This window comes from Pleurodeles waltl, chromosome 10, assembly GCF_031143425.1.
Source record: "Pleurodeles waltl isolate 20211129_DDA chromosome 10, aPleWal1.hap1.20221129, whole genome shotgun sequence".
Classification (NCBI taxonomy): Eukaryota; Metazoa; Chordata; class Amphibia; order Caudata; family Salamandridae; genus Pleurodeles; species Pleurodeles waltl.
In genome coordinates this window covers 489342398-489370034 of record NC_090449.1, presented here as the reverse complement: position 1 = coordinate 489370034, position 27637 = coordinate 489342398, and the positions used below count along the sequence as shown (strand labels likewise).

General features: G+C 41.5%; 1 protein-coding gene across 13 annotated transcripts in view; it reads right to left on the bottom strand.

Annotated features, from left to right (window-relative positions):
* LOC138261643 (uncharacterized) overlaps window positions 1–27637 on the bottom strand; it is a 1036964-nt gene that overhangs the window by 642047 nt on the left and 367280 nt on the right. For 11 of the 13 annotated variants that reach the window (XM_069210793.1, XM_069210797.1, XM_069210802.1 and 8 more), the window contains 4 exons: window positions 24669–24821; window positions 24045–24200; window positions 21183–21338; window positions 17872–18048 (listed from right to left, as the gene is read on the bottom strand). In XM_069210793.1, the coding sequence (XP_069066894.1) occupies window positions 17872–18048; window positions 21183–21338; window positions 24045–24200; window positions 24669–24821 (642 nt within the window). The remainder of the gene's footprint in view (window positions 1–17871; window positions 18049–21182; window positions 21339–24044; window positions 24201–24668; window positions 24822–27637) is intronic. The other 2 variants (XM_069210801.1, XM_069210804.1) reach the window with 2 other exon arrangements.

Sequence of the window (27637 nt, the reverse complement as noted above, 5' to 3'; positions counted from 1 at the left end):
CATCTCCAAGATGGAGGATTTCTAAAAGTCAGAGTCACCTCAGCTCAGGACACATTAGGGGCTGTCCTGACTGGCCAGTGACTCCTCCTTGTTTTTCTCATTATCTCCTCCGGCCTTGCCACCCAAAGTGGGGCCGTGGTCGGAGGGGGCAGGCAACTCCACTAGCTGGAGTGCCCTGGGGTGCTGTAACAAAGGGGGTGAGCCTTTGAGGCTCACCGCCCGGTGTTACAGTTCCTGCAGGGGGAGGTGAGAAGCACCTCCACCCAGTACAGGCTTTGTTACTAGCCACAGAGTGACAAAGGCACTCTCCCCATGTGGCCAGCAACATGTCTGGTGTGTGGCAGGCTGCTAAAACTAGTCATCCTACACTGGTAGTCGGTTAAGGTTTCAGGGGGCATCTCTAAGATGCCCTCTGGGGTGTATGTTACAATACAATGTAAACTGGCATCAGTGTGCATTTATTGTGCTGAGAAGTTTGATACCAAACTTCAGTTTTCAGTGTAGCCATTATGGTGCTGTGGAGTTCGTGCATGACAGACTCCCAGACCATATACTCGTATGGCTACCCTGCACTTACAATGTCTAAGGTTTTGCTTAGACACTGTAGGGGCATAGTGCTCATGCACTTATGCCCTCACCTTGGTATAGTGCACCCTGCCTTAGGGCTGTAAGGCCTGCTAGAGGGGTGACATATATACCTATAGGCAGTGTGAGGTTGGCATGGCACCATGAGGGGAGTGCCATGTCGACTTAGTCATTTTATCCCCACCAGCACACACAAGCTGGCAAGCAGTGTGTCTGTGCTGAGTGAGGGGTCCCCAGGGTGGCATAAGACATGCTGCAGCCCTTAGAGACCTTCCCTGGCATCAGGGCCCTTGGCACCAGAGGTACCAGATACAAGGGCCTTATCTGGATGCCAGGGTGTGCCAATTGTGGAAACAAACATACAGGTTAGGGAAAGAACACTGGTGCTGGGGCCTGGTTAGCAGGCCTCAGCACACTTTCAAATCATAACTTGGCATCAGCAAAGGCAAAAAGTCAGGGGGTAACCATGCCAAGGAGGCATTTCCTTACAGTACCTGAATGGGGGATGCTGAGAGTCTATTACTTTGTCCAGAGTGGGTCTGTTCATGTCTGAGGGAAACTACTCAGCCGACATTACCTGTGTTGTTGCTGGTCCCCTTGGCAATGGGAACAGATGTAGGGCACCTGGGACCAGTCCAAATGTATTCAGGAAGTATTGAGGTTGAATGCACATCAATAGACTGTGCATATATTGTATTTCTAATGACTACACTTCATGTTACCATTTTTTTTACGGGTCTGACTTAAAAATAAGACTCATGATTCTGAAATCTTTAATTATACAGCATTTGAAATCTAAACTCTTCACCAGTGTATCTAATTCTGGTAATGATTATAAAAACAATCTTACAATTTTGTCTTTGCTTTCTTGCCATTCACCATCTCTGTTCCAAATGCAAGTTTTGTTTAAGTAGTATAACTACAGCCAGCCTCAGCAGTACTATTTTGTGGATTGTTTTGGCACTGTGGAGGCTTGCATAGTAGTGTAGGAAGGCAGCTCACCAGAAGTGTAACATCTGCCCGGTTTCTACTGTTCCTCCAGATTTCACCATAATGTGGGAAGCCGCAGTGAAGCTTTTGTGCTATGAATAGTGGGAAAAAAGAGAGCTCACCAAAATAAGCAGCTGTATTACGCCTGCGAGGAGAATCCAGCCTGATCACGAGACCTGCACACGGCCAAGGTAATGGAGTGATTTGCTAGGGTGACATCTCAAAGAAAGTTGCTGAGGAGTGACATTATTTCCAGCAGTACAACTAGCCATGAGAAGAAATCACTTGAAATATCATCTTTGTCATAAATCAGCATTGCTGCCCACACTGTCCAGTTGTCGAAGTATGTGACTGCAATGGGTGTCCATGGTCCCGTGGGTGCCTCTTCATGCCTCTTCCCTTGGAAAATATTACCACAATTTGCAGATTCTGAGATACAGCCCCCTAATGTTTTGCATAGTGCAGGTACTTAAGGGTGTGGCTGCTGGGCCTCTAATACAATTGAACCATTGAACAAAAGATCCAACCAGTGGGGTCCTAAATGTGTTTCGAGACTCCTTTGAATTTGTAGAGTCCCTTTAACCAACAGTGGTGACCAGATCAATGATCGCCACTTAATACATCACTGGATCTTCTTGAACACAACTATTTTCACTACGGTGGAGTATTGGTTATCTGTGTGGTTTGTTTTTTGGGCATAATGAATTTCTGCGTGACATTTGGTTTTTTTCTTTGTTTTTTTCTATTGGGTACTTGGAATCTCAACTGCTTATGCTTCAGCCCATTGAAAAGTCTAGTGTGGCACACAAGGTTTTCCACTGCCAGATTAATGTACAGGGTCCCCACATCTGTATCCTTTTCATGAATTTAAACCCACTAGTGGAAGGAAAAGATCTCACCAAAAAACTGAGAACTGGAGGTAGTCTAAAAATACCTGAGACATCATAAAAGCAGCTCTAAACAAGAACATTCGTTAGAAGGTGTGAGAAACTAGGTTGTTGTTTGAGGTGGGTGAAACCCTACTCAAGCAACAGACACAATCCTTGCCAGGCTGAATCACAAAAAGTCACTAAGTTAACTTGGGCTTAGCGCTCTGGTAGCTTGGCACAAAAGCAGTCAGGATTAATTCAAAGGCAATGTGTAAAGAATTTATGCATCACTTAAACATCAATAAAGTGAAAACATAACAAAATAAAATTCCACAACAATTCAGAAGAATAGGATACAATGTAATAAATTAAAAAGAGGGGCCTAATTGGAGAACTTTACAGTGAGAAGAAGGATGAGGCGGGAAAAGATGTGGCCTGGGGACCAGAACTGTCTACTTTAGAACCATAGATGAGGACTTGAATCCTGGCCTCGTCTCAACATTCTATGATTCTGAGTAAACCATGTAACTTACTCATGCTAAATAAAGGTGTACCTGATTCTCATATAATGTGTCCCTGGGTCAATTCACACATTAAGAACCATTACATATGAGACAAGGGCGTAATTTCTAAAAATTATCTCTGGACATGGATGAGACTGCCTTATTTCACTCACAATAAAATGTCTCTCAAAGTGACAAACACAAGGCTAGAAATGCCACACACATATACGCACTACACACAGAAATGTCACATATAAGCAAACTGAAAACTTGGCATCTAGAAGAGATAGGCCTTGAAGCAGTGAGAAATGAATTTGAGAGTTTTTCACTCCCAGGACATGTACAGCTTAAAAAGTATGTGTCCACATTTTTAAATACAACACACCTGCCCCATGGGCTGTTTAGGGCCTATTCTAAGGGTGACTTATAATTATTAACATGCATTTGCAATGCAATAGGCCTAGCATTTGCAAGAGATACAGCTACGGGTGTTGTAAATGACAATGTTTTTTTACCTACGTGTTTTGTTTTAGAGTGGAGCGGATTTATGTGATGTGGAATGGAATTCTGTGGATTGTATTGAAATTGTTAGTTGTGGAATTGTGTGGTAATGAGTGTATTTGGTAGTGGAACTATGCGTGACTTGACTTCGGCACTGTGAACTTGACAGTCTTGACTCCACCCTTTGCCCTATTCAGACCCACCCCGCAGTCGCCCCATTCCGATCCACCCAACCCTCCCACTCACACTCATCTCCACTCAACAGAAGCATCCTTTGAGGTAGGAGAAAGCCAAAGTAAGTGAGTATTCCCTCCAAAACAGCCTTTTGGGCTTAGAAGGCTAATAAGCATTGGCAAAGCCAAAAGGTCTGGCTTTAAATTAATGCTTTATGGTACTGTGAAGCATTACAAGTAAATAGCATGGGGATAGATATACTTGTATGGAAGCAAATAACTGTAGAAAAATATTGCTGTATGTTTAAAAGATCAAGTGAGAGTTGCACTGTCAAACCGCAGGTACAAATCCACATAGCCTAACAACTGCCCTCCTCCCAAATGTTCGGATGACACAAAAAACAACATAAATGACCTAGTTATCTAAGACATTTTAACAGCATTTCTGAGTCATGTATATGCCCCAGAAAGTTCAAGCTTAGGCAGCTAAATAAATAAACAAAATTAACAGAGTTGTTTTTTAAATCATCGCACCTCCCATGGTAGCTTGCTGTGCGTACACAAAGTGCTTCTGCGCCTTGCTGGTGCTACAAAATGCTATATAAAATCAATTAAAATTGTATTCTCTTTTCTATGTGTAGCACACACCCTTTACACAGACATCTACTGCTTTGACTCTTTGGGTCTAAAATTGTGAACTTTTTCACGATTTCTTGCCAGACACGGGTGTGCATACAGATCACCCTTTGTTTCTTTCCACTTGTCATGAGAACAAAGCATGCCATCAGCAATCATATATTCCACCCGCCCTCACCCCCTCCCATTCGAAGCCATTTATCATCTGTTTTCTTCATGTCTAGAGTTTGTGGAGCTCTGTTATTGTTGCTTGTCCTGAGCTAGGGCTTTAAATGAGACCCTAAGCAGCACATGATAATATAGCCTGCATGGATGAATCGTCTCATTTGCCAGCCTATTGTCTGCCCTGTTCACAGGGTGTGACAGTCTTTAGTCACAGGGAAAGGGTGCGTGAAGACAGAAACATCCTCAAAGAAACTAATTGGGATAATGTTATAGATTACACAGATTTACGCCTAATATGAACATCAAAGTAGCGCTGTGAAGGCAAGTGGGGGTGTGAAAGTGAGCCTTGTAGTGAAATATAATTTATTTTAAAGGAAAACTGAAACACTTTGCATTAAAAAATCATATAAAATCATATAAAAGGCTCGTCCCTTCCCAGCGACACCAGAAGCAGACTCATGTGAAAGGCCCTGAAATGTGATGTCAACAAGGCCGAGGGTACATGCAGAGGAAAGGTCTGGACAGCAGCAGAGAACAAGCTATCGGGTGTGGCAATTAGGTGGGGTCGGAATGGAGAACACTTTCTCGGTTAAATAAAAAAGCGCTAGGAAGCAGCCAGCGATCGTTGCTTCATATAGCTTTTTTCCTTCTGTCAGCTGGGCAGGAGAAAACAATCAGAGATGGGGTGGGAGGGGGAGAAGAAACAAGATGGAGGCATGGAGGAGAAACAGGACCGGTGCTCGTTGTGGGGGAAGACAAGTTAAAAGTGCAGCATTTCGTCCAGTCCTTCAACATCAAAAAAGGTCACATAGGAGCCTCAAAATTCAGTGAGATAAATAATTCCCAATGTAAGGAGGCAGCTAGAAAGTTATCGGTTTAGAATTTCACAACAGCTATGAAATCAAACATAAAACTGACACCGATTTTACGTACTTCTAGATCATGCACCCAGCTCCATTAAATGGCCAACAGCAAAACAAATCCTTTAATTTAGTTTATAAGCCAAGGAAATGCCAATATAAAACAAGTGACAGGGTAAGCATGACCAAACGCATGTAGGAAACCAGTTTCTGTTTTCTGCAGTTTTATATAGCGCAAACTCAAACAAAGGCACTGGAGTTTTGCTTTTTATAGCACTGGATATTTAGCGATTTGCCTGAAATCACAGTATGTGGAAAGAATGGCAAGATTTGAACCCAGCTCCTCAGGTCAAAGGTCGGCACCTCTATCCTTATGCCATATTCTCTACATCTGCTTCAGGCGCAATGTATACATACATGCACACTGTGCATATTTAATATCTTTTTACAGACTCAAGTTCCCCTCACCCACAGGTCGCACTCTATGGTCACTTTTGGCAAACTCCCCACTTCCCATCAAGGGCCGAGTGGTAAGAAGCAGAAGGAATAACTGGCCTTGGCAAGGACCACGAAGGGAACTTCCTAGACTGCCCCAACCACCAGACAAAGAACCCTAGGGAAAAGGAAGTGGCCTAACGGCCAGAGCTGCAGTCTTTGGAGCTGGGGAACATGGTTGGACTCTTGGCAGTGGCTCAACCTCCTATGATTCTGGGAAAATCACGTAATCTTCCCTTGCTACCACAATTGAATGTGTTGTGGTGTAATGTAACCGGTACTCATGTAAATTGCTCCAATACCTTTGTGTCGAGTTTGCGCTACATAAAACTGCAAAAAACAAGTTTGAAGACATCGCAAATAAACATCAAGATGCTCGAAAACAAGGAAGAGGGAGAAACAACACACCCCCATGAGCATGAAGCGGCAAGGCAAAAATATAGTGGCCACACTAAGGTACATGTCCGATTGTTCAATAATTTGTGTAACAGGGTCAGTCTCCAATGCGGTAACAAAACTGCCTCAAGGCGGGACAAATGTAATGCATTTACCAACAACATAAAGGGATTTTATAAAAGCAGGCCCAAGAATGAATGAAAGTGATGGACATGGTTAAAGCCCGCAGATAGATTATAACATGTTGAAAAGCAGCACTTGCATGCTGTTATGCTCAACCTAAAAAGGAAGGTTTAGGCTTGGTAAATGGTTTATTTTGTCAGGTCGAAATGGCAGTTGAAAACTCCATACAGAGGCTACAATGGCAGACCTAAGAGAAGTTTAAAGGGCTACTTATCATGATTCGCTCTCGTGCCCATCACCAGGGGGCCTATTTGTGGGACTTTCCAATGCTCTCATAAGTTTCCAGACCTTCCCCTGCAAGCATATACTGACTTCTAGACATTTGGAGGCTATTTGCAAATTACCATCCATTTCCAATCCATGCCGGGTTTTGTGGGAGCCAGCCTGCTCCTACTTGGAACTACATTAACTAGAATCCCCTGCTCACTGCTTCGTCTCCAACCCTGCAGACTAAGGATGGGTGTAGGAATTCGTCACACCTGTGGCTGGCTGCTGTTGCTCACCTGCTCACTCCTAAAGCATGTGATTACTGGGAGCCCCTTTAAGCCTCAGCTTCCTTCAGCCCAATGTTGGTCATTGTAGCTGTTGTCCGGTGAGACTGATCCTTGTTTCCTGACGTTTCTGAGCCATAGTTGTTCCTGTTCTAGAGCCTTAGCTACTTTCCCCTTGTTTCATCAGCTTTTGTTATTCTTATTTCCTGAGCCATAGTTATAACTTGTTCCTGAGCTGTAATTATCTCTTGTTCCTGAGCTGTAGTTATCTCTTGTTCCCATTTCTGAGCTATAGCTATGCTTGTTTCTGAGATGTAGCTATCCTTGTTCCTGAGCTCAAGCAAATCCTTATTCCTGAACTAGCAATCCCCGCAGTGCTACCTTGATTCTGAGCCTTAGCAAATTCTTGTTCCTGAACTAGCACTCCCTGCAGGGCTACTTGACTCCTGCGCTTCTGCTATTACTTGTTCCTTGAGCTATTTCTGCTTTCAGTGTGCCCTTATTTCCTTGATTCCTGCACTAGCACTTCTTGTGCTCACTCAAAGCCTCTCCTTCTGTATTTTCCTTTTCCCAGTCCTTGTGTTTCTTTCCATTTTCTTGTTCCAGTTCCTAGTTGGTTGTTTTCCTGATGTCTTGCTTCTAGTCTCCTTGTATGTCTGTAACTTGCTTTCTGCCAAGTGTGCCCTTGTTTTCCCTTCTTTCCTGTTAAGAAATCTTTCTTGCTAGCTCCTTGTCTATCATGATTGTATTTAGTTCTACATCCTTGTTGCTACTGCCTTGCATGTTTCTATTTGATTGCCAGGATCTGTGGGCTCAGCTGAAACCCTATGTGGTGTTTCTTTTCCACTGTGAATATTGTCTTTCAGTTCCTTTTATAACATCACTATAGGGGTTGGCTCTACAGACCCTGCCTTTGCCTTTGCCTTTATATCCAATATATGGTATTAGCAGTCTGAATCCTTAACAGCAATTGTGGGCGAGGAACTTACTGAGCTTCATTCTTAATGTGTTGAGCTCCTGAGTGCTTTACACCACATTCCCTTTATTGTTTATGCTGATTTTATATATATATATAAAGTAGTGCTGCAGATTCATATGCTATGCATAGCTTCCGCCATCTAGTGTTGGGCGCGGAGTGTTACAAGTTGTTTTTCTTCAAATAAGTCTTTTTGGAGTCAAGGGATCGAGGGACTCCTCCTCTCGGGCACAGGGCACATGGGCATTGACTTCTTTGTTATACTGTTTTCCCCCAAGAGGGTATACGAAGGAGTGATAGAGTGAAAGAATGTAAATGTGGCATAAAAATTTAATAATTAAATAAGATGTCCATGCAAATGTAAATGTATACACATATGTACAAATAAGAAACTGCAATGACTACAGGCTTCTGAGGAGGAGGGAGGGTGCATGTGAATCTGCAGCACTACATGCCACAAACAGATGTACACTGTGTAAGTGACATTTTGCGTTCAATGGCATGCGTAGCTGCAGATACAAATGCTATGCATAGACTAAAAAGCAGTTACTCTCCCCAGAAGAAGCGGTGGCTAGCCTGTAGGAGTTGGAGTTGTTTGAAATAATGTTTTTAGGACAGCTTGACCAACATTGACCTGTGTTGCTTTGAAAATACATCCACACAGTAATGCTTTGTAAATGTAAGTGGTGTAGACCATGTGGCAGCTTTGCATATGTCTGCCATTGGTATGTTTCCAAAAAATGCCATAGAAGCACCTTTTTCCCTAGTAGAATGAGCTTTAGGTGTTATTAAAAGTTGGCGTTTTACTTTAATGTAACATGTTTGAATACCTTTAACAATCCATCTAGCTAATCCTTGTTTAGAGATAGAAATACCTTTATGTGGTTGCTGAAAGGCAACGAAAAGCTGTTTAGTTTTTCTAAACTCTTTTGTTCTATCCAAGTAATACATTAGAGCTCTTTTAAGGTCAAGAGTGAGAAGGGCTCTTTCAGCACTTGAATCTGGCTGTGGGAAGAAGACTGGCAATTCCACTGTTTGGTTTATATGAAAAGGCGATACAACCTTTGGCAAACAATTTGGATTAGTTGTAAATACAATGTTATGCTTGTGTACTTGTAAAAAAGGTTCCTCAAGAGTGAATGCTTGTATTTAACTAACTCTTCATAATGAAGTAATTGCTACTAAGAAAGCAACTTTCCATGTTAGAAATTGAATTTCAGACGTATGCATGGGTTCAAAAGGTGGGCCCATTAGTCTTGTGAGTACAATGTTTAGATTCCAAAAAGGCACTGGTGGTGTTCTTGGTATAATAATACGTTTTAGTCCTGCCATGAAGGCTTTAATAACTGGAACTTTAAAGAGAGAGGCATGTTGCATAGTTTGAAGTATGCCGATATGGCAGTAAGATGAATTTTAATAGATGAGAAAGCTAAATTTGACTTTTGTAAATGAAGTAGGTAGCATACAATATCTTGTATTGATGCTGTAAGTGGGTGAATATTTTTAGATTGACAGTAATAAACAAATAGTTTCCACTTGTTGGCATAGCATTGTCTAGTTGTAAGTTTGCATGCTTGTTTGAGAACTTTCATAGATTCTAACGGAAGTTGCAAGTATCCAAATTCTATGACTTTAGGAGCCAAATCGCTAAGTTGAAAGCACTGGGTTTGAGATGTCTGATTTGTCCTTTGTTTTGTGTTAACAAATCAGGTCTGTTGGGAAGTTTGCAGTGAGGTACTACTGACAGGTCTAGGAGTGTTGTGTACCAATGTTGTTGTGCCCACGTGGGGGCTATAAGTATCATGGTGAGAGAGGTTTGACACAGTTTGTTGACCAGAAATGGAAGCAGTGGGAGAGGGGGAAAAGCGTAAGCAAATATCCCTGACCAGTTGATCCATGGAGCATTGTCCTTGGACAGAGGGTGTGGGTGTCTGGATGCGAAGTTTTGGCATTCTGCGTTTTCGCGTGTTGCGAATAGGTCTATTTCTGGTCTCCCCCACTTTTAAAAGTACTGTTGAAGTACCGGAGACGGATCTCCCATTCGTGTATCTGTTGGTGTGTTCTGCTTAGGAGATCAGCTAGCTTATTGTGTATTCCTGGAATGAATTCTGCTAATAAGTGAATGTGATTGTGAATTGTCCATTTTCATATTGTTTGGGCTAAAAGGGACAGTTGAGATTAATGTGTCCGGCCTTGTTTTTTTAGATAGTACATGGTTGTCATACTGTCTGTTTTTATCAAGACAGTCTTGTGTTTGAGAAGTGGTTGAAACGCTTTTAGGGCAGGGAACACAGCTAATAATTCTAAATGGTTTATGTAATAATTTAACTGTTTTGAATCCCATTCCCCTTGTATGGTAAGGTTGTTGAGATGAACTCTCCAACCTATCGTTAATGCATTAGTTGTTTTTGTGGTCTGATGCACAGGGTCCTGAAATGACTGCCACTTCATTAAATTGCTGAGATTCCACCACCGAAGGGACTTGTGCGTTTGGCGGTCTAACACTAGATCTTGCAACTGACCCTGTGCTTGAAACCACTGTTGTGAGAGGCACTGTTGTAGGTTCTCATAGTTAGTCTTGCATGCAGTACTATTGCTATGCAGGATGCCACCATTCCCAATAGTCTCATGATAAATGATAAATCTTACCATGTATTGTTGATTTAGCTGCATTTGTGGTATGAGGTTTTAGAAAGCTTGTATCCTTTGTGTATTTGGATAGGCTAAGGCTTTTTGTGTATTGAGAATAGCACCTAGGTAAGGTTGAACCTGGTCTGGTTGAAGATGTGATTTTTGGTAATTGAGAGTGAATCCTAATGTATGTAGTGTTTCTGTTGTGTATTGAGTGTGTTGTTGACATTGGCTAATAAAATCAAGCAATATTATACAATCATCTAGATAGGGAAAGACATGTATGTGTTGTCTTCTTAGGTAAGCTGCTACTACCGCTAGACATTTTGTGAATACTCTTGGAGCTGTTGTTATGCCGAATGGCAGAACTTTGAATTGGTAGTGTTTTCCAGCTATCACAAACCTTAGGTATTTTCTGTGAGCTGGATGGATGGGTATATGAAAATACGCATCTCTGAGATCTAATGCAGTCATGTAATCTTGTTTTTGTAGTAGTGCAATGACGTCCTGCAGAGTTACCATGTGAAAGTGTTCTGACAGGATATATAGAGTTAGTGGTCTGAGATCTAAAATGGGTCTGAGAGTGACACTGTTTTTGGGAATGAGGAAGTATAGTGAGTATACCCCTGTTCCGTGTTGAGATTTTGGAACTAATTCTATTGCCTCTTTTAGTAGTAGTGATTGTACTTCTTGTAACAGAACGTTGTGTTCTGGGGGCAGCCTGTGATCCCTCCCTTGCTGCCATCTCGTGCTTTTAAGTGCTCGTAGGCCCCCGCAGCATGGGTTGTGCCCGGGCCAAGACAGGCCCGTCATCATCTGACAAGGGCTGGGCTTTACTACCTTCTAGAGAAGTAAGCCTATAACTTTAAGATTTGCTTTAAAGTTTGACTTATCCATTTTTACACACCTTCTACTGTTTACTATTTTGCCACCTAGAGATGGGGAAACGTAAGGCTGTGGATACTCCCGCTCTTATTAGTGGCTCAAAAAAATCAAGGAAACGGCTTAAAAATAAAACAAGCCTTATGTCTAACCAAGGAAGCCACTCTTTAGAAGACATAGATACTTTAATTGAAGAAGTGGAGGCCATTTTAAGGAATAATTCGAACTTACCACCTTTAAAACAGGATCCCCTGTTGTTAAAATTCCTGATATATTTAAGAAAAAGCAACTGCAGCCTAATCCACCTAGGGAGACTGAATTAAAGATGATCCTTCAAGCTCAAAGGTCAAAACCACTTCCAGTGCAATTGGATTGGTTGGATGCTGTATCACGTACTACAGGCCCTCTTTCCTATGGGGGACGAGGCTCCCTGTCCTCCCTTAAGTCCTGAGGTTTCGGTGATGTTTAATATCCCATGTTCTAACCGGTATGGGCCTCTGGGGAAGGAAGAAGAACCCTGCAACATTGTTACACACACACGCACTAGGTCATGAGCGGATTTTGAAGATGCGATGAATTCACCTCTGGGTATGGATAGATCGAAGACACTGCACGGTAACCCTGATTTGGCCTCTGTTCACCTCAAGTTCGACAAAGTGAAGAATCTAATGCTGACATTGATGAACCAATTGACGAGGGAACCTGGGTTGTTGTGTGGCTGTAGGTGTTCTCGACCAAGTTTGGCCGTGCTCTATCCCATCACGGGGGGCTTACCCACTGTTCCAGCTCTATCTGAATCGAGGCCTCAAGTAGGCAATCAATCCTCACAGCCTGGTACCATTTCTCTTCTCACTTTATCTGCTCTCCATATTGAAGGATCACAGGCCCCCCTTGAGGCCACTAGGCGCAAGTGCACCACTGATACCAAGGGTTGGGATTCCACTGGGCCTGATAGATCCGGTAAAATTAAATTTGCAGACTATATTGAGAATTCTGGGGGGGTGGTTGGTTCCCAGGTGCTGAGTGGAGCAGTCATCTCACCAACTTACCATACCAAGCCACCTGATGATGTCCCACATCAGGTGGGAACGAGATGGCTAGCACCCAAGAAACAGGCTCGAGCTCCTGGGAACCAAGGATGTACCTTGTTTATGATTGAAGTACCCAAGTTGCTTCCGGGGTCTGTAGAAACTCGGGATTCTCTGCTAAACAAGGTTTTTTATTGGTTGAGAGTCCAGCGGAAGTGCCACCCTGTTATTTGAGCAGATATTCTGGAGGTGGGTAGACACTGTCAGTCTGGCTCTAAATTTGATTTTATTTCCATTTATTTTGTGGACAGGTCGTTAATGAATAATCTCATTGATTTTGAATTGTGCACTTTTTTATCTTAGAAAGTCTAGTGGGGCCGGTATTAGACTGAAATCTTCTCCGCCCTCCGCTAGTTTGCCCACAGATTGCGGAGATCCAATTGGTGGGAAGGCTGACACTAGCAATAATTGTGCTTTGACCTTGGTTGGAAACAACTCGCATCTATCATCAGATATTGATTGACTATCCACTGACTCCAACCTAACGATTTCTACTTGGCGTTTGGTGGGTAGGTTTGGGGTGTTTAACGAGTCTGCTGATTATGGGGAAGCCCAGTGCTCTGGACCCAGAGACTTGGGAACTAGCGCTGAACTTTTCATTATGTCTTGGAATTTGGCAGGGCTGGGAAGGAAAGTGCTGGATCCTGAATGGGTGAATTATATAAACAAGCAGGATATATGCTTATTCCAGGAGACGCGGGCTGTGGACCTTGTCTTTCTGGATGGTTTTATATCATATCAGGTGATGGCCCAACGGGCAGACGGAAATTCTGGTCGCGCCAAGGGAGGTTTATTGATATTGCTTAACAAGAGGTTGCAGCGCAACTATCCTGAATTAAAAATTGATTCCCCAGAGTTCTAGGTGTGCAGCTTGTATTTAACAGAGGTTTCAAGGTTATTATAATTAATACTTATTCAAGGTCAGTGTCGCAGGGATTGGAGTTTCAGACCTTGATTCAGATGGCTGAATATTTAGATACCCTGTCCCCCAACACTAAGGTAGTGGTTGCAAGGGATATGAATTGCACATTTGAACCCTCTTATTTAAGCAATGACCTAATCGTTAAAGAGGATGAACAATGGGGTATTCCTCTTTTGGCTCATGAGCAATCCTATTACCGTTCATGTGTTGCCTTACAGTTGACATCACTGTGACTTAAGTATGGTCTTAAGGCCTGTAATGGTCGAACGCACTCTGATTCAAACATTGCCCCCACTTTTAAACTAGGCCAGTCGTCTAGTGTTATTGATTATTTTTTATTGGATGTCAGGTTATGGCCAATGTTGGAAGATATGAAGGTGGATGTTCGCCATGACAGTGACCATAACTCCCTGCTTCTTATTTTACATAGTGTTGAATTTAGGAGGTTCTTGAATATTCATCACACTGTTGTCCCAGAGCCATATTTGCAAAATAGTCATACTAGTGTAAGTTGGCCAAACGTGTTTTCCAATCCATATACAATTAGGGAGATCTATAAATTGTTGATTGATGCTATGGCCGATTATGAGGGACATGAGGTTGCCAGTATTCCAATTCTTACCATCCATGAGACAATGACACACAAATTACAGAATATGTTTTACAAGAAAATTCCCACTAAGCAATTCAATCACTCACTTAAACTTAGGGAGTGGTTTAATAAGGATTATTCAAAGGCTAAACTTGCACTCAAGCTAGCCATTGTGTTTCACTCTCAGGGGGCGATCAGAACAGCCAGACTGGCCTATTACAAAGGTATAGCACAGGCAAAGAAAAGCCGGGATGAGTTAATCTGGCAGAGTCTACTGGATGCTGCCAGACACAATGACAACCAGTTTTAAAAAAAATTCTGTCTGATAGACATGGAGAGGGTAAGAACATAACTTGTATTCATATCCAACCTGACAGTTGTGTTGATCCTTTCTCCAATCTTCATGCTTTGCCCTGTATTTTTAACTCTTATAATCTTTATTCCCAGCAGTCGGCTGCAGTGTGCCTACCATTTGGTGACTCGGGAGCGGATGAGCGCAAACAGTATGATCATATTGTCTTTACCCTGGAGGAAACACTAGCTGCAAATAATTCCCTTAAACCCTCTAAAGCCCAAGGTCCAGATAAGATACCGGGGGATTTATACAAGCCTGAGCCAGTGGTCTGGTCCAGTTATATAAACATGATATCTAACACAATAGCAGCAGGCGGTCCGATACCCAGTACCTGGAAAGGGGCTGAAATAGTTCCCATTTACAAAAAGGGAGTGGTGGGCTCTTCTGTTAATAAGAGACCTATTAGTCTCATTGACAACCTTCAAAACGTTTTTGCTAAACAACTTCTGAAAAGGCTTCTAGATTGGGCTGACACCCATTATGAGATGTCTCCACTCCAGGCAGGTTTTCGCCCTAAAACTAGCATTGTGGATCAAGTTTTTAGGCTGGCACTTTTATACTGGAAATATGTAAGGCTTGCTAAACAAAATCTGTGTGTTGCTTTCGTGGACCTTTAGGTCTGCATTTGATATGGTTCTTAGAGAAAAATTATGGGATGTTCTAAATAAAATAGGCACTCCAACAAATATAATCCATCTCCTGCAGCGGTAACATTAGGGCACATATGCCCAGGGAGTTGGGGTAATCAGGGTGTATTGACAAACCATATTGCTATTCATTGGGGGGTTCGCAAAGGATGTGTTGTGGCACCAACTCTATTCACTTTATATATAAATGAGGTGATACTAGCTGTATCTCTGTCAAAATAATGCCCCTTCCCTAAATGCGCAAAAGATTCCTATATTGTTCTTTGCGGACGACTCTCTCCTCATTTCCAAGACCCCAATGGGTCTTCAGACCCTCGTGGATAAATTTGTAACATTCTGTACTGACCATGGGCTGGAACTGAATGTTAGTAAAACCAAATTAATGGTATTTAGCACAGGACCAGTCAGGAGATGTACCTCTTTAGCTGGGGCTCCCTTGGGGAAAGTAAGTTCTATATATTATTTGGGTGTTAGGATTTCTAACAAATTGCACTAGGAAGGACAGATTAATAAGAGTGTCTCTCTTCTTCAACACAGATCTGGGGACATTCTGAGCTTTTATAAGAGTATTGCTACGGAAGCCGTCTCTCCAGCTATTCAGATTTATCTAGCTAAAGCACAAAATGCTGCTACTTATGGTGCTGAGGTGTGGGGCTTTTGTAAAACCTCAAAATTATCTGTGGGTGAAAATAATTTTGCCAGAGCACTACTTGCATGCCCAGGCAGTACTCCCCTGATTCCCATCTTTTTGGATCTTGGTCTTAACCGTATTTCTGATATGATAGCTTTAAGACCATTGCTCTTCTGGGTAAGAATTTGGACGACCCCCCTCCAGCTTGTTATTTATAGGGACTCTCTTCCTGATCTTTTTAAAAAGAACTAATGCAGCCTCTATCCCATGGTTTAGGCATGTGTCCAACTGGCTTCGTACCCTGGGGCTAGGGAACTACTGGGAGAATCCCCAGGATTTAGGCAAGGCTCATAAATTGTCTTTGAAAACTGCTTACTGGTCCCTATGTCAGGAATAACTATCTCCTTGGTTCATTGCATGGGCAATTGACCAATGCATTTCTCAGTTTTAAATGGTATCCCGATTTTGAGCCCTATTTAGATCTTATTACCGACTCTTTGGGAAAGAGTTTGTACGCCCACTTCCGTTATGGGTGTTTGCCGTTTAATGTCTTCTGTTGGTCGTTGAAGGTCATCGCTGGTGTCCAATTTATGTCCATGCTGCAATACTGTTCCGAAATCAGTTGAACACTTCATGTTCTTCTGTACAGCGTATGTCCTTCCCCAATGTAAGTGGATTCGTCTAGTCTGTCAGATGTTGGGTTTTAAACAATTTGCCATTGCCCTTAGGATTTTAAAGAGCAATACCTCTGATATTCTGATCCATCCAGTTAGCAAGTTTGTTGTGGCTGCATGGTATATACGGATTAGTTTTTTAAAAACATTGTAATCTGTAAATATGTATGTTTTGGGACACGTATTGAGAGATTTTTACTAGTTTATTGCCAATAATGAATGATGTTTTTATCTTTTTGTTCATTTATTTTATATCAATTCTGATTTGTATATTGTAGTATATGATTTATCTGTATATTGTATTATGAGTATTGTTTATGCTTTGATGGTTTTACGACCGAATAAAGCTGTGTTATGATGATGAAGATTACCAAATTTCTGGGTATTAAGCTTGTGTTAGGGATGTTTCATAATCCGATCAGAGATGGATGTTTGTATTTGATGAGGCAGGTGAATAGGCAGGAGGATCATGAAGTGGTTCATCCAAGGCATGGGAAGGGGAGTTGCGGCTCGAAGGCATGTAGAGTTAGAAAAAAAGAGCTCTAAGAGAAAACCAGCTGAGTGCGTCGCTATAGACACCAAATGAGTTAATTGCAAAGCAGCAAGATCACTGATAAATTTGGCAATTAAATATGAATATCAAGGTCTCCCAGGATGTTGACATTGGCTGATTTAATGATAAATGGGGCTGTAATATTGGTCAGTAACTCCCTAAAAGCTTTGGCGGGGCAATGGGGACGATAGATGAGAAGCCCTGAGAAAGTGAAATCGCTGTTTAAAGAAATTTTAAAAAGAGCACTTTTGCAGTCTGGGATAGTGTGATGAGGGAGGCTACATACATAACTATCTCCATAGATCACTGCAATACCAACCCTTCTGCAATTGGTTCTATTGATGTTCTTCTGGTGGTAGCCAGAAGGTAGCGCTAAGGAAGATTCTGCTATTGTGACCTGGCGTAGCCAGATTTCAGTGAGAAACAGGGCATCTGAAGCACTGTCCTGGATGAAATTAAAGACATTGGCATTGTGTGGGAGCGACAGTTAATGCTGTGAAGCTTGTACGCCATAATCTGAGGAGGCGGCCTGATGACAGGTACAGGAGAGCTAATTGTGAAACCGCAGGTCTTGCAGCATTACGCCAGCTCATCTGGGGCCCACTTGTGCACACTACAGAGCCGGGAGGGAATCCTAAAAGTATGGAGTGTGTCAGGGTAAATAAACAAATCTGTGAGAATGAAAAGAAATAGGGATGCTGGCCGATAGTGCCATCCATGCACAGACTGTCGCAGATAGGCTTGCCTTTGTCGCGTCAGCGGCATGCCCTCTCTGCGCGTCCGTGCTGCTGCCTCCATGAAATACCAGGGAAGCTCTAACAGGCTCCTCCCAGGCCAGTCAGTGATTGGTTCACCCTAGTCCAATCACAGAAGTGCAACTGACATCTAAACAGTTGATCCAGTAGTTGAAATGCAAAAGCTCAAATGGTAAAATGCAAAGCAATATTTTTCAAAGATTATACAACTGAAATGTGCAAAACAGTTTTCCTAAAAGGATGGAGTGTAAAACAGAAAGGTGCAAAATGCAGCCAAATAACAAAGTTACCCTGAGTAGTAAGTGGTTTATGGCTTACTTTCTCCAGACAGTCTCTTCCTTCCTGACTCAGGTCTCATGATCTCACCCTCCTGGCGTATGGTGCTGGGAGTTGAGGTCCTAGCTGGTGTGTTGCAAGGGCTGGGCTTACTCGCAGGAATTTCCTTCATGTGGGCAACTGGACCCGAAGGGTCAGAAACTCGGCTTGTGTGCAGCTCTAGGGACAATTGCCAACAGTCAAAATATGTAACTAATTATTAGAAATAGCTACTGTTATAAAACACATTTAAAACTGAATTCTTTGTTGTCTCCTAATGACGTGCTACTATGATGTAAAGAAGACCTTAATGGGATTCAAACCTGTAACTTGAATACACACACATACTCAGAGTGGGAGCTTGTGATGCTATTGATTAAGTTTGACCAATGACTTTGTGTTTCACCACTGTGCATTTTAGTTGCTCAATGTTCACCAGTAGCACATTGTATGTTTTGTTCAGCCTAGCCGCCTATTGGCTTTGACATGCTGTATTCAGTCTAGCTGCCTATTGGCTTTGACATGCTATTAGATATTACATTCTGTATCCAGCTTAGCTGCCTATTGGCTTTGACATGATATTATACATTACATTTTGTATTCAGTTCAGCTGCCTATTGGCTTTGACATGATATTAGACATTGCATTTTGTATTCAGCTCAGCTGCCTACTGGCTTTGACATGATATTAGACATTGCATTTTGTATTCAGCTTAGCTGCCTATTGGCTTTGACATGACATTAGACATTACATTTGATATTTAGGTTAGCTGCCTATTGCCTTTAACGTGGAGTTAGACATTGCAGTTGAGAATCCAAGCTGTATTTTTCCAAGCTGTGTTTTGCCACAAGATGAACCAAGCTGTTTTCTTCTCACACTAGACTAGACCTGATAAGAGAGAGTACATTTGGTGTTTTCCTTTCAGCTCAAACCTGGGAAGAGGAGCAGTCTAGGAGATCTGGCCAGTCTCCAAAGGCTTGCGTAGTTTTCCCGGATCTGAGAGGAGGGGGAACGCTGTTCTAAGGGTGGCTCAGGGCTTCAGAGAATTAGATTCGAATCTGCCTGACTTCAGGCTGCAACTTGGTGCCAGTTGCCAGTCTCCCGTGTGGGTAGATAATCTCTTTCTCGCAGTTGACTGGAGTCATCAACTTGCAGACCCCAGAAAGATGAAGCTGTAAATAGTTTCTCACACGGTGAAGTATTTGTTTTGCTTTGCATTCAATATCTTATATATATATAACCTGCTGTGTACATTGCAAATATTTTTTGTTTTCATTGAACGTGTGCTTGAAATCTATTAATTTGTCTCTCACGAACTTGTGGTTTTAGTAGAATTAACAACAATAAAGGTCTTCTTTGAACTCAGAAGTGCATTCTTGATATGTTCTGTAAGCTCTGAAAACGAGATAAGAAGGAAAGCAGAACAGAGCTCAACATACGTAAGATATGTTGGTGGGGAAAACAAGATACGCTGTGCTTTTGGTCATACTATTTATTTGCAGGAGAGATTCTGAGAGGCCCTTTTGATGACCTAGTACAAGACTGGACTTTAGTGAGGTTTGAAAGCACTATCAAGTCATGTTGTCCTGACCGCCTCCCAACGTTAAACCTTTGCCGATAACTGTGCCTGATTGATGCTCTTTTGTTCTGTTTATGAATATAATACTTGAAAGAGCAGGGCTCTAGGGCGGTGGCAGGTGTCATTGCGCCAGGCGCTGACTTTGGTTGGGGGCGCTGCAAGTATTTTACGGTTTGAAAGCACCTGCTGCTGCTTTCCTTCCTGCCAGCAATTTTCAGGCAACAATTAAAATGTCAAGATAACTCTGGTGATTAATGGACCTGCTGGAGAGAGAGAGATGAGTTCTGTCAAGTGGAAGTTTTAACTCATCATAAGGTAGTGCAGAGGGTTAACATGCCTGCTGCAAAGAACCTGCACCATGCAGATCACAGAGTGCATATAATGAAATAGGTGAGTGGGTTACTGCTTTTGTCTGAGAAATTCTTTAGTTACTTGCAGTTCACAAGTTAAGATCCTAACATAGAGCAGTCTTTCATTATCCTATTGTTGCAAAAAGGATTCATTTGGGTAAAAATCGATTCTTCTTAATGAAGACAACCCCAAATCATGGGTGTACTTTTTAAAGCACAAGTTTGTGATTCTCCAGATCAAGCTCTCTTAGGCTATGCTTCCTACCAGTATGGATGAAGTGACTCATAGAGCTTGTAGTCCTCTGTCTTATGTAACATTTGCTATACACTGATTTAAACAAATATGATTGAGTTGTCTCTGTGTAATGTGTTTGTGCTGTAAAGTGCTCTGACATGCTACACTGGTATGAGTGTTGCTATATAATTAAATGCATCTGAGAGAGAGTGGTTATGGACGTTGAGGGCGCTGTTGAAGGGTGATGAGGGAATCCGTGGCAAAGGTGGTAATTGTGGGGCACCAAAAAACATTGTTGCACTGGGCATCACTAGCAGTAAAGCCGGACCCGTGAAAGAGTTTCTGGACGTAGAAATTCATTCACGAACGCTCACACTGCTTATTTTACTGGGATTCACCAAACCACAGCGAACTGGGTATGCACTTTTAATAGCACTGTAAAGCTATGTAGCTACCTGGAAACAGGTCTTGTATCTCCTGTTCACAGTTTCCATTTATTCTCCAAAGTAATCTAGCCTTGAATAATAAGGGTTGCATCCTTTCTGTACTATATATTTGTACTTTTCTATTTGTATCCTACTTAACATAAGAGTTACAAGTTAAAAATGCACACATGCAAAAACACACAAATACATTTGAGAAAACGTAGTACTTTTTCATGCATACATCTATTAAAAGGGACACAATCGATACACATAGTTTAAAAAAGAAGCAGCGATACTTAGCTCTTTGGTGTCCAAACATCCCTCTAGACAGAGCGAAAATAGGAGCTGCTACAGTATTTAAACAGCCTTAACAAAAATAATGTTTTCTTTTAAAGATCAGCTCTTAAAAGTCAAGCTAGGAGATGCCGGTGAAGGCTGTAAAAATGTTAAGAAACTGAATGAGCCTAAGAAAGGGACTGCTTTATTATTTTACATTCCCAGCTTTATATCGTACTTAACAGAAGAGATAATAATGCGTCTAGTCATTTCTGCTGTTGAAGATAAGAGGACAGGTAACCAAGGGCATAAAGCTGATTGCCCAAGATCACATAATCTGGACACGTGAGGAAGCCATGATCAGAACAAATGCATGATGATATGTTTGCCTATGATCTTGCCACTAGACCACATCTCTTCTTTAAGATGTTGCAAGAGTTCAAGCTCACCTTCCTCATGTGTATTCTTGGCCCCTATTACTGGTGTCCCCCGCTCATGATCTCTTGGTAGGGTCTGGTTAGGGGTGCTGCTGTTGGATAAGCTGCTCAGAGATGACTGACAGGTGACCAAGTAGGGAAAGCTGGTATCAGCCACAGAAACATCTCCTGTTTTAATTGTCAGAGATATAACACATCATCAATACAATAATACAAAATACAAATAATACAAAAATACAAATTATAATACCAGAATATGCTTTCTGCTCGTGTGAGCATTTAAAGGAATACTCTGAATTACTTGAACATGTAGCTTTTGCTTGACGATGGATATGGTGAAGTCATTCAAATTCACAGATATTGGTGGTGACTGCACGGGCCAAAGTTCAGGAACAATCTATACTTTGAGGTACAGCCACATCGGGCTAACCAAGATGAAGTGAGTGATAGTCTGCATTGGGCAATCAGTCCAGAACTGGAGGTATAGCTTTAGAGGGAATGCCCAGATTTCGCAAAGGTAAGCTGCATATCAAGGTTAAAAGAGGTGGTCATCATTCTGAGGCATGACAGGAGGAAAGGCAGCACCGCTATGAGATGGGAAAGATCCAGTGCGCAATTAGAGAAGTCTGAGAAATACCATTCAGAATTTGCAAGCAGTGGTTGGGGAGGGGTTAGTCAGGTAGGCAAACTATGGAAGCCACAAAGACAATGTTTGACAAGCTGTAAGGTGCCAAAGAGAAGGAACAACAGCCTTTTCAATGGAAAACTTCCACTGAAAAGGCAAAATATCACCTATGCACAACGATCTATCTCTAAATTCTGGAGACAGTACTTCCATACAATATCGAGGAATATAAGTCTGTGAGGGAGTATCTTGCTGGAAAAGTCACTTAGGACATTTCAGGTGACAATCTCTGAACAAAGTTCAAGCAGCTGCCTGATCCGCACCAAAACAAACGTGAACCATTTGAAACAGTTGTAACTGCAAGTGTTCTGTAAACATTTATTTGTGTCATGACTCTTAGACAATACAACTTAATCCAATGTCATTGAAACGCATCAGAAATGGCCACTAGTAATGATTCAGAACTAATATTTCCACTCTACAAAATCAGAGGGTATTATTAAATGCAGTCATTCCAATCCTTTTTCATCCACTTAGAGGAATAATGACTACAAACGAACCAAAGTTGTACTCTTGAAAAGCTGCTGACTTTGTAATCTTTCTGTTAGAAATGCCAGAAAGTTATATATTTACCCAGAGGAAACTTGGTACTTTGGCAGGTTCAAGATATGAGGCTACTGAAACTTAACTGGAAAATAATTGGTCATCAATATTAGGATCTGAATATTGTCTCTATGCTAGCTAGACTTCTGCAAATCAATATTATCCTTCTATTGTGTGAGCATAAGAAGAATTGGTGGCATTCAGGAATGTCACTGTTCTGTAAAGGTTTACAAGTTTTCTAGAGCAGGCGAAATGCTTTACACACAAAACTGACAGAACGAAAAACAGGATAATTTTTACAGTATTGAATCAAGTGAAATCTCATGTAATACTGCCTCTGTCATTACTAGTTAAATACAACAGCAGGCAACAAATGCATTTTTTTGCAGATTTTTGGAAGAGATACCTTAAGAGAATGTGCACAAATATGAAAGGTGTCAAAGAGTAACATATTGCCATGAGTCAAGATGATAAGTAAGCCAACTAGGTATCTACCATATAACATTAAGACTAGTCAGATGACAGACATTATTTACTGTCATTAGGAGAATGTGTAAATCAATGAGTTGTCCTATCGTGTGCGCAAACATAAGGTTTCAAAGACTGAGTTAATTCCACATTTCTACAGCAAACATCACCCATGATTTTATTTATCCTGAGAAAATAATCATAATTTTTGACAGATTTGATGGTCAAGTATCAGAATTGGACAGGAAGTAAAATCAACAGAAAATCTTTTAATTCTGTTTATTTAAACAACATTGACAAGAATGCTGGTTAATCATACAGTGATCTGACACACCATTTTACCCTTGTAAAACATCGCAAGGCGATCCTTTCCACTGCACTCGTAGACCCTCAACAGCCTCCTATTTGATGCTGGAGGGTAGGGGAAGGACAGGGAGTGGAAACTACAGAAATTAAACATGACATTTACAGCATGTTTACTTTCTTTTCCTGCTTCTGCCTACAGGATGACTAATATCAGGGATACCAAAAGCAGTGACAACAGTACCGCAGGGCATGTAAGGGAGTGTCACTAAACCTGGCTACTCATTATTGAGATCCTTCACTAATAGGATTTAGTTTTGTAGATTTCAAAGATATTCACTTCCTTGTTCCACTGTGAGGCACACAATATGCATGATACTGATACATTTTGAGCATGATAAAAATACCAAAAAATTGTATTAAAGAAACTAATACATTTTGTTGACCACCACTCCACAATTACTTTCTCCTTAGAGTTTATATTTCTAATAGTTAGCTAGTGCAACTAGAGGACACGTATGCTTCTAGATGCTCTGCCCCGTCCTGCTTTAATGCTACTCTACGACATCGTCTGTTCTACTGATCCCACTTAAGACCTGTGGGCTGAGTTGAAGTAAAGGATGCAGCTCCTACTGCCAAGGTTCTTACCACATTCTAGAAACTAGTGGCATAAATTCCGCAATTACGTACTACATTTCCTAAAACACCCATTTATTCAACTGTGTGTAGATGGTTTGAAAATGGCAAATTAGAATTCACAATGGGATATATTTGCTTTATTCTCTGCCATGCTCTATTTGTGTCATTAATAGAGTGTTTTCCAGATGCCTCTTGGTGTTGGAAAATGGCTTCTTGTCGGCTATAACTGGGTTTACCTTCTGTTGATGGCCTTTTTCCTCCAGTGTCCAGTCTACTCTCCTCCATATTTGCTTGCACGATGCTGCTTGGCGTACTGGGGGCACTCCATAGCTCAGTCAGACGATCCTCCAAAACTGGCAGATGTGAGCTGTCTGAAGTTGTCTCAGATTTCACTGTGCAAGAGGAAATTATATCTAAGCAAACCATTTTGGGCAAGGGAAAACGGTTCTGCTTGGTGCTATTGTTCTTTACACATATGAATACCTTTGTGATTCTTCACTTTTCATGCTTGGTCACTTAATTACTAATATTTTCTTATCCACTGAATAAAAGATGTTTCTGCTTAGTAAAATAGGAAAAGGGACTTGCAGGCCGGCATCTCTGGCACACTGCTAAAACAAAACCTGATCTGCAAGAGGTCAATTTTTGCCAGAGCTTTCCATGACCTCACAGTACAGGTACTGCATTCTCTGCTTTGACACAGTAAGATACCCATATCCACTGCAATTCGATGTTTAAGTGAAGACATCAACATTAAATAGCCATGAAATCAAACTGCAGTACATCTTGCAGAACATTCCAAGCCCTGGAGTTTTCATAGCTGTAGCAGCGCCTAAAAGTGAAGAGACTGCTGTGCTTACCATCAGAGTCTGGCTTCTTCAGCCAAGCCTTTTTGTCAACACTTTCAGTAGGTGATGGGCTGCTGGTCATTTCTGAACCGCCGAACAGGAATTCTGGAATCGCCTTCACTAGTTTCATCAGGGCGCCGAGATGCGTGCTCCTGTGGACCTCATCTGTTGGGAGAACGCAAAGCGCTGGATGACCGGTCCGGCTTTTCCATTGGACGAAGGAGCTCTTTTGATTAAAGGGATGGGTGAATTGGAGTGGGGCACTGGGCAAAGCAACACTCTTGATATGAAAAGGCCATGGAAATTTGGGGCAAACAAGGCACTTGGGCTAGCTGTAAAGGAGCTGCAAGAAGGCCATATAAAGGACTGTGGATGGAAACGAAGAAATTCTAGAACTTCAGCGTCTTACAGACAAGCACTGCTCTTGAAAACTGTCCTTAAAAAGACAACATAAATGGAATGCTTACGGCGTTTATACTTCAAAGAAGGTAAACGACAGTCTATTGCATGTACTAGTTAGGACATATAATGTGCGTTTGCATAGTTCTCCAAAATAATAACAGATGACTACAGAATGCTACAATCACAGGAAGGGTATTTTCCCACCAATAAAAACATCATTAAAGTTTGTACAACTCAACAGCAGATATACCCTGCAGTACAGTGTCTGCATACCAAAATCAGTATATCTATAGCATCTCCATAGACAACAAATAGTTCAAAGCACCTTATTTACTTATTTATGTTTCATAAAGCAGTCACTGTAAATTGAATCCCTCACTGGAGGTACAAGGCGGGATATCCTTGATGAGTAGATCGGAAAAGACAACTTGGTCTTTCTATATTACCTGCACACCAATTATTGTTCTGCTACAATCAGTTAGTAGCATGAAGTGATTCAAGGATGAAGCAAGAGTGAAGCTTCACTTCAATCAGACTGTTTTCACTAGGGACCTCAGAACTGATTTACGGACAGAAAGCTACAGTTGTGTTCCGTTTTCTACCACTGTCATTGCCTTCATGCTTTCTGGCTTTAGGCCTTTCTGTGGCCCCTAACAATTGTTGGCCGTGACTCTGATTCCTTTACCACATAAGTGCAATGGTTGTTGCTGAAAGTACAGAATAGACAGAAAGGATTTGTGTGGGCTTGTCGCTTAAACAATATTGCTTATTTATGAACAGACAACAAAGGGCAGGGCTCCGGCATTGACAAATTTTAGGTAGAAGCCAGAAAGGAATGCAGGTTTTCCAGTTGTGCTAAAGATTCAAAAGAGATACCTTCAAAAATAATTTACAATTGATGATATGAATTATACAGAGCTAACAGGCAGATGTACTATGCATTTTAACAGCTGCAAAACACTTCGGGTTGGTGTTTTAAACCATTAAAATGTTTTTTTCTTATGAACTAATCCCATTTTATGGATCAGAAAAAAAATTGACTTCAAGATAAGATTCTGAATGGATACTGATTCAGTAACTGGAAGGGACACGTTGTGGGCGTCCCTTCCAAATACCGAATCAGTACCTAATGTATGAATGATTTATGACCGAAACTCACTTGCAATATATTTTTATATTACTGACACCTCAAAGGAGGAGGTATCTCATTCACAAAAGGGAAGGGATATGTATGTATGTATATGGTATTTCTACAGCAAAAACCTAGCCAAAAGGCAGCAGAACGCTGTATATGGTCAAAGATAGGAATAAAGTCAAGAAGTAATAGGAGCAGAAGCTTGTTTGTGGACCGTAAGTGTACTGTAACGCAGTGTGCTTTAAAGTGATGAGAATTCCAAGCAGTTTGAGGTACCCTGAACTGCGGGGAAATTTAGCACTAGTAGCCCTTCTGAAGACTAACACTTACTAATTTTAACTCATATGCACAAGTTACTGCACCTCCTGAATTAGAAATTAACTTGATGTTTATACACTATCTCTGCCATAATTGTCATTGCACCATGCAATAGATACATAAGCTCTTACATTAGATTGGGAAATACAGCATTGTTGCATAGCCTCTTCCCCCTTCCTGAGTGCTGATCAATGTAACCATTCAACTGTATGACTAACTTATAATTGTAAATACACTTGTTTTCAACTATTTTACTTTCATGTCTTAAAGTTTCTTCTGTATAATTGCTTAAGAAGTAAAATAAAATTCTTCTGAGTAAAAATTAGGCAAGTCTTCAACTCTTTCCCAAATTGGAGCAATTTCGGGTTAGTCTTAATGGATAAAGGGATGTTGTTCCAGATCACAGGTGCATAGATAGAAAAAGACTGTTGTATTGTTTGGTTTTTCTTTTTACACTCCTTAGTCTCCAGTCCGATTGGATCCTTGCAACTGGTTTGGCGCGATTCACCAGATTTGGGGAGCCTTTCTTCAAGATAAGCAGGTGTGGAGTCTGGGAAGCAATTGAGTAGGGCACTACCATTTTCCAGATGTAAGAGTACAAGGGCATGAACAGCTGATCTGAAGTTGCTTTCTGTAAGAAACTTTTTGAGTTTCTTTAGAAGATACAGCTGGCACCAGGCCGTCTTTGTTTCTTTGGCAATGTGTCCCTTGAGAGTGAGGTTGGTGTACAAGGTGACTCGGGATTCAGTGAAAGTTGGTGTTTCGAAGTTGTTAAGCTTCATGTCATCGAGGCAGGTTTGTACTGTATAAAGTTAGTTGTTCTTTGCAAATAGCACAAATTCTGTCTTGGTTGGGTTCAACTTCAGGTAGGCAATAGATATCTGGTCCTGGTCTGATGTGCAAGCTGTGTTTGAGGCTTTGGATGCCTGATTAGAGGATACTTTCAAGAAGAGCTGCATATTATCCCAACATATTGGTGAGTCTTTATGCTGTTATCTATGAGTAGCACCTATAATTGTTAATTGATTTTTGGCCACCTAACCGGCACACAATTTCAACCCCCACCCCTTCAATTAACACTGCTTTCTAATTCGGTTGCCTCACTGCTTTTGAGTTTTACCAGAAC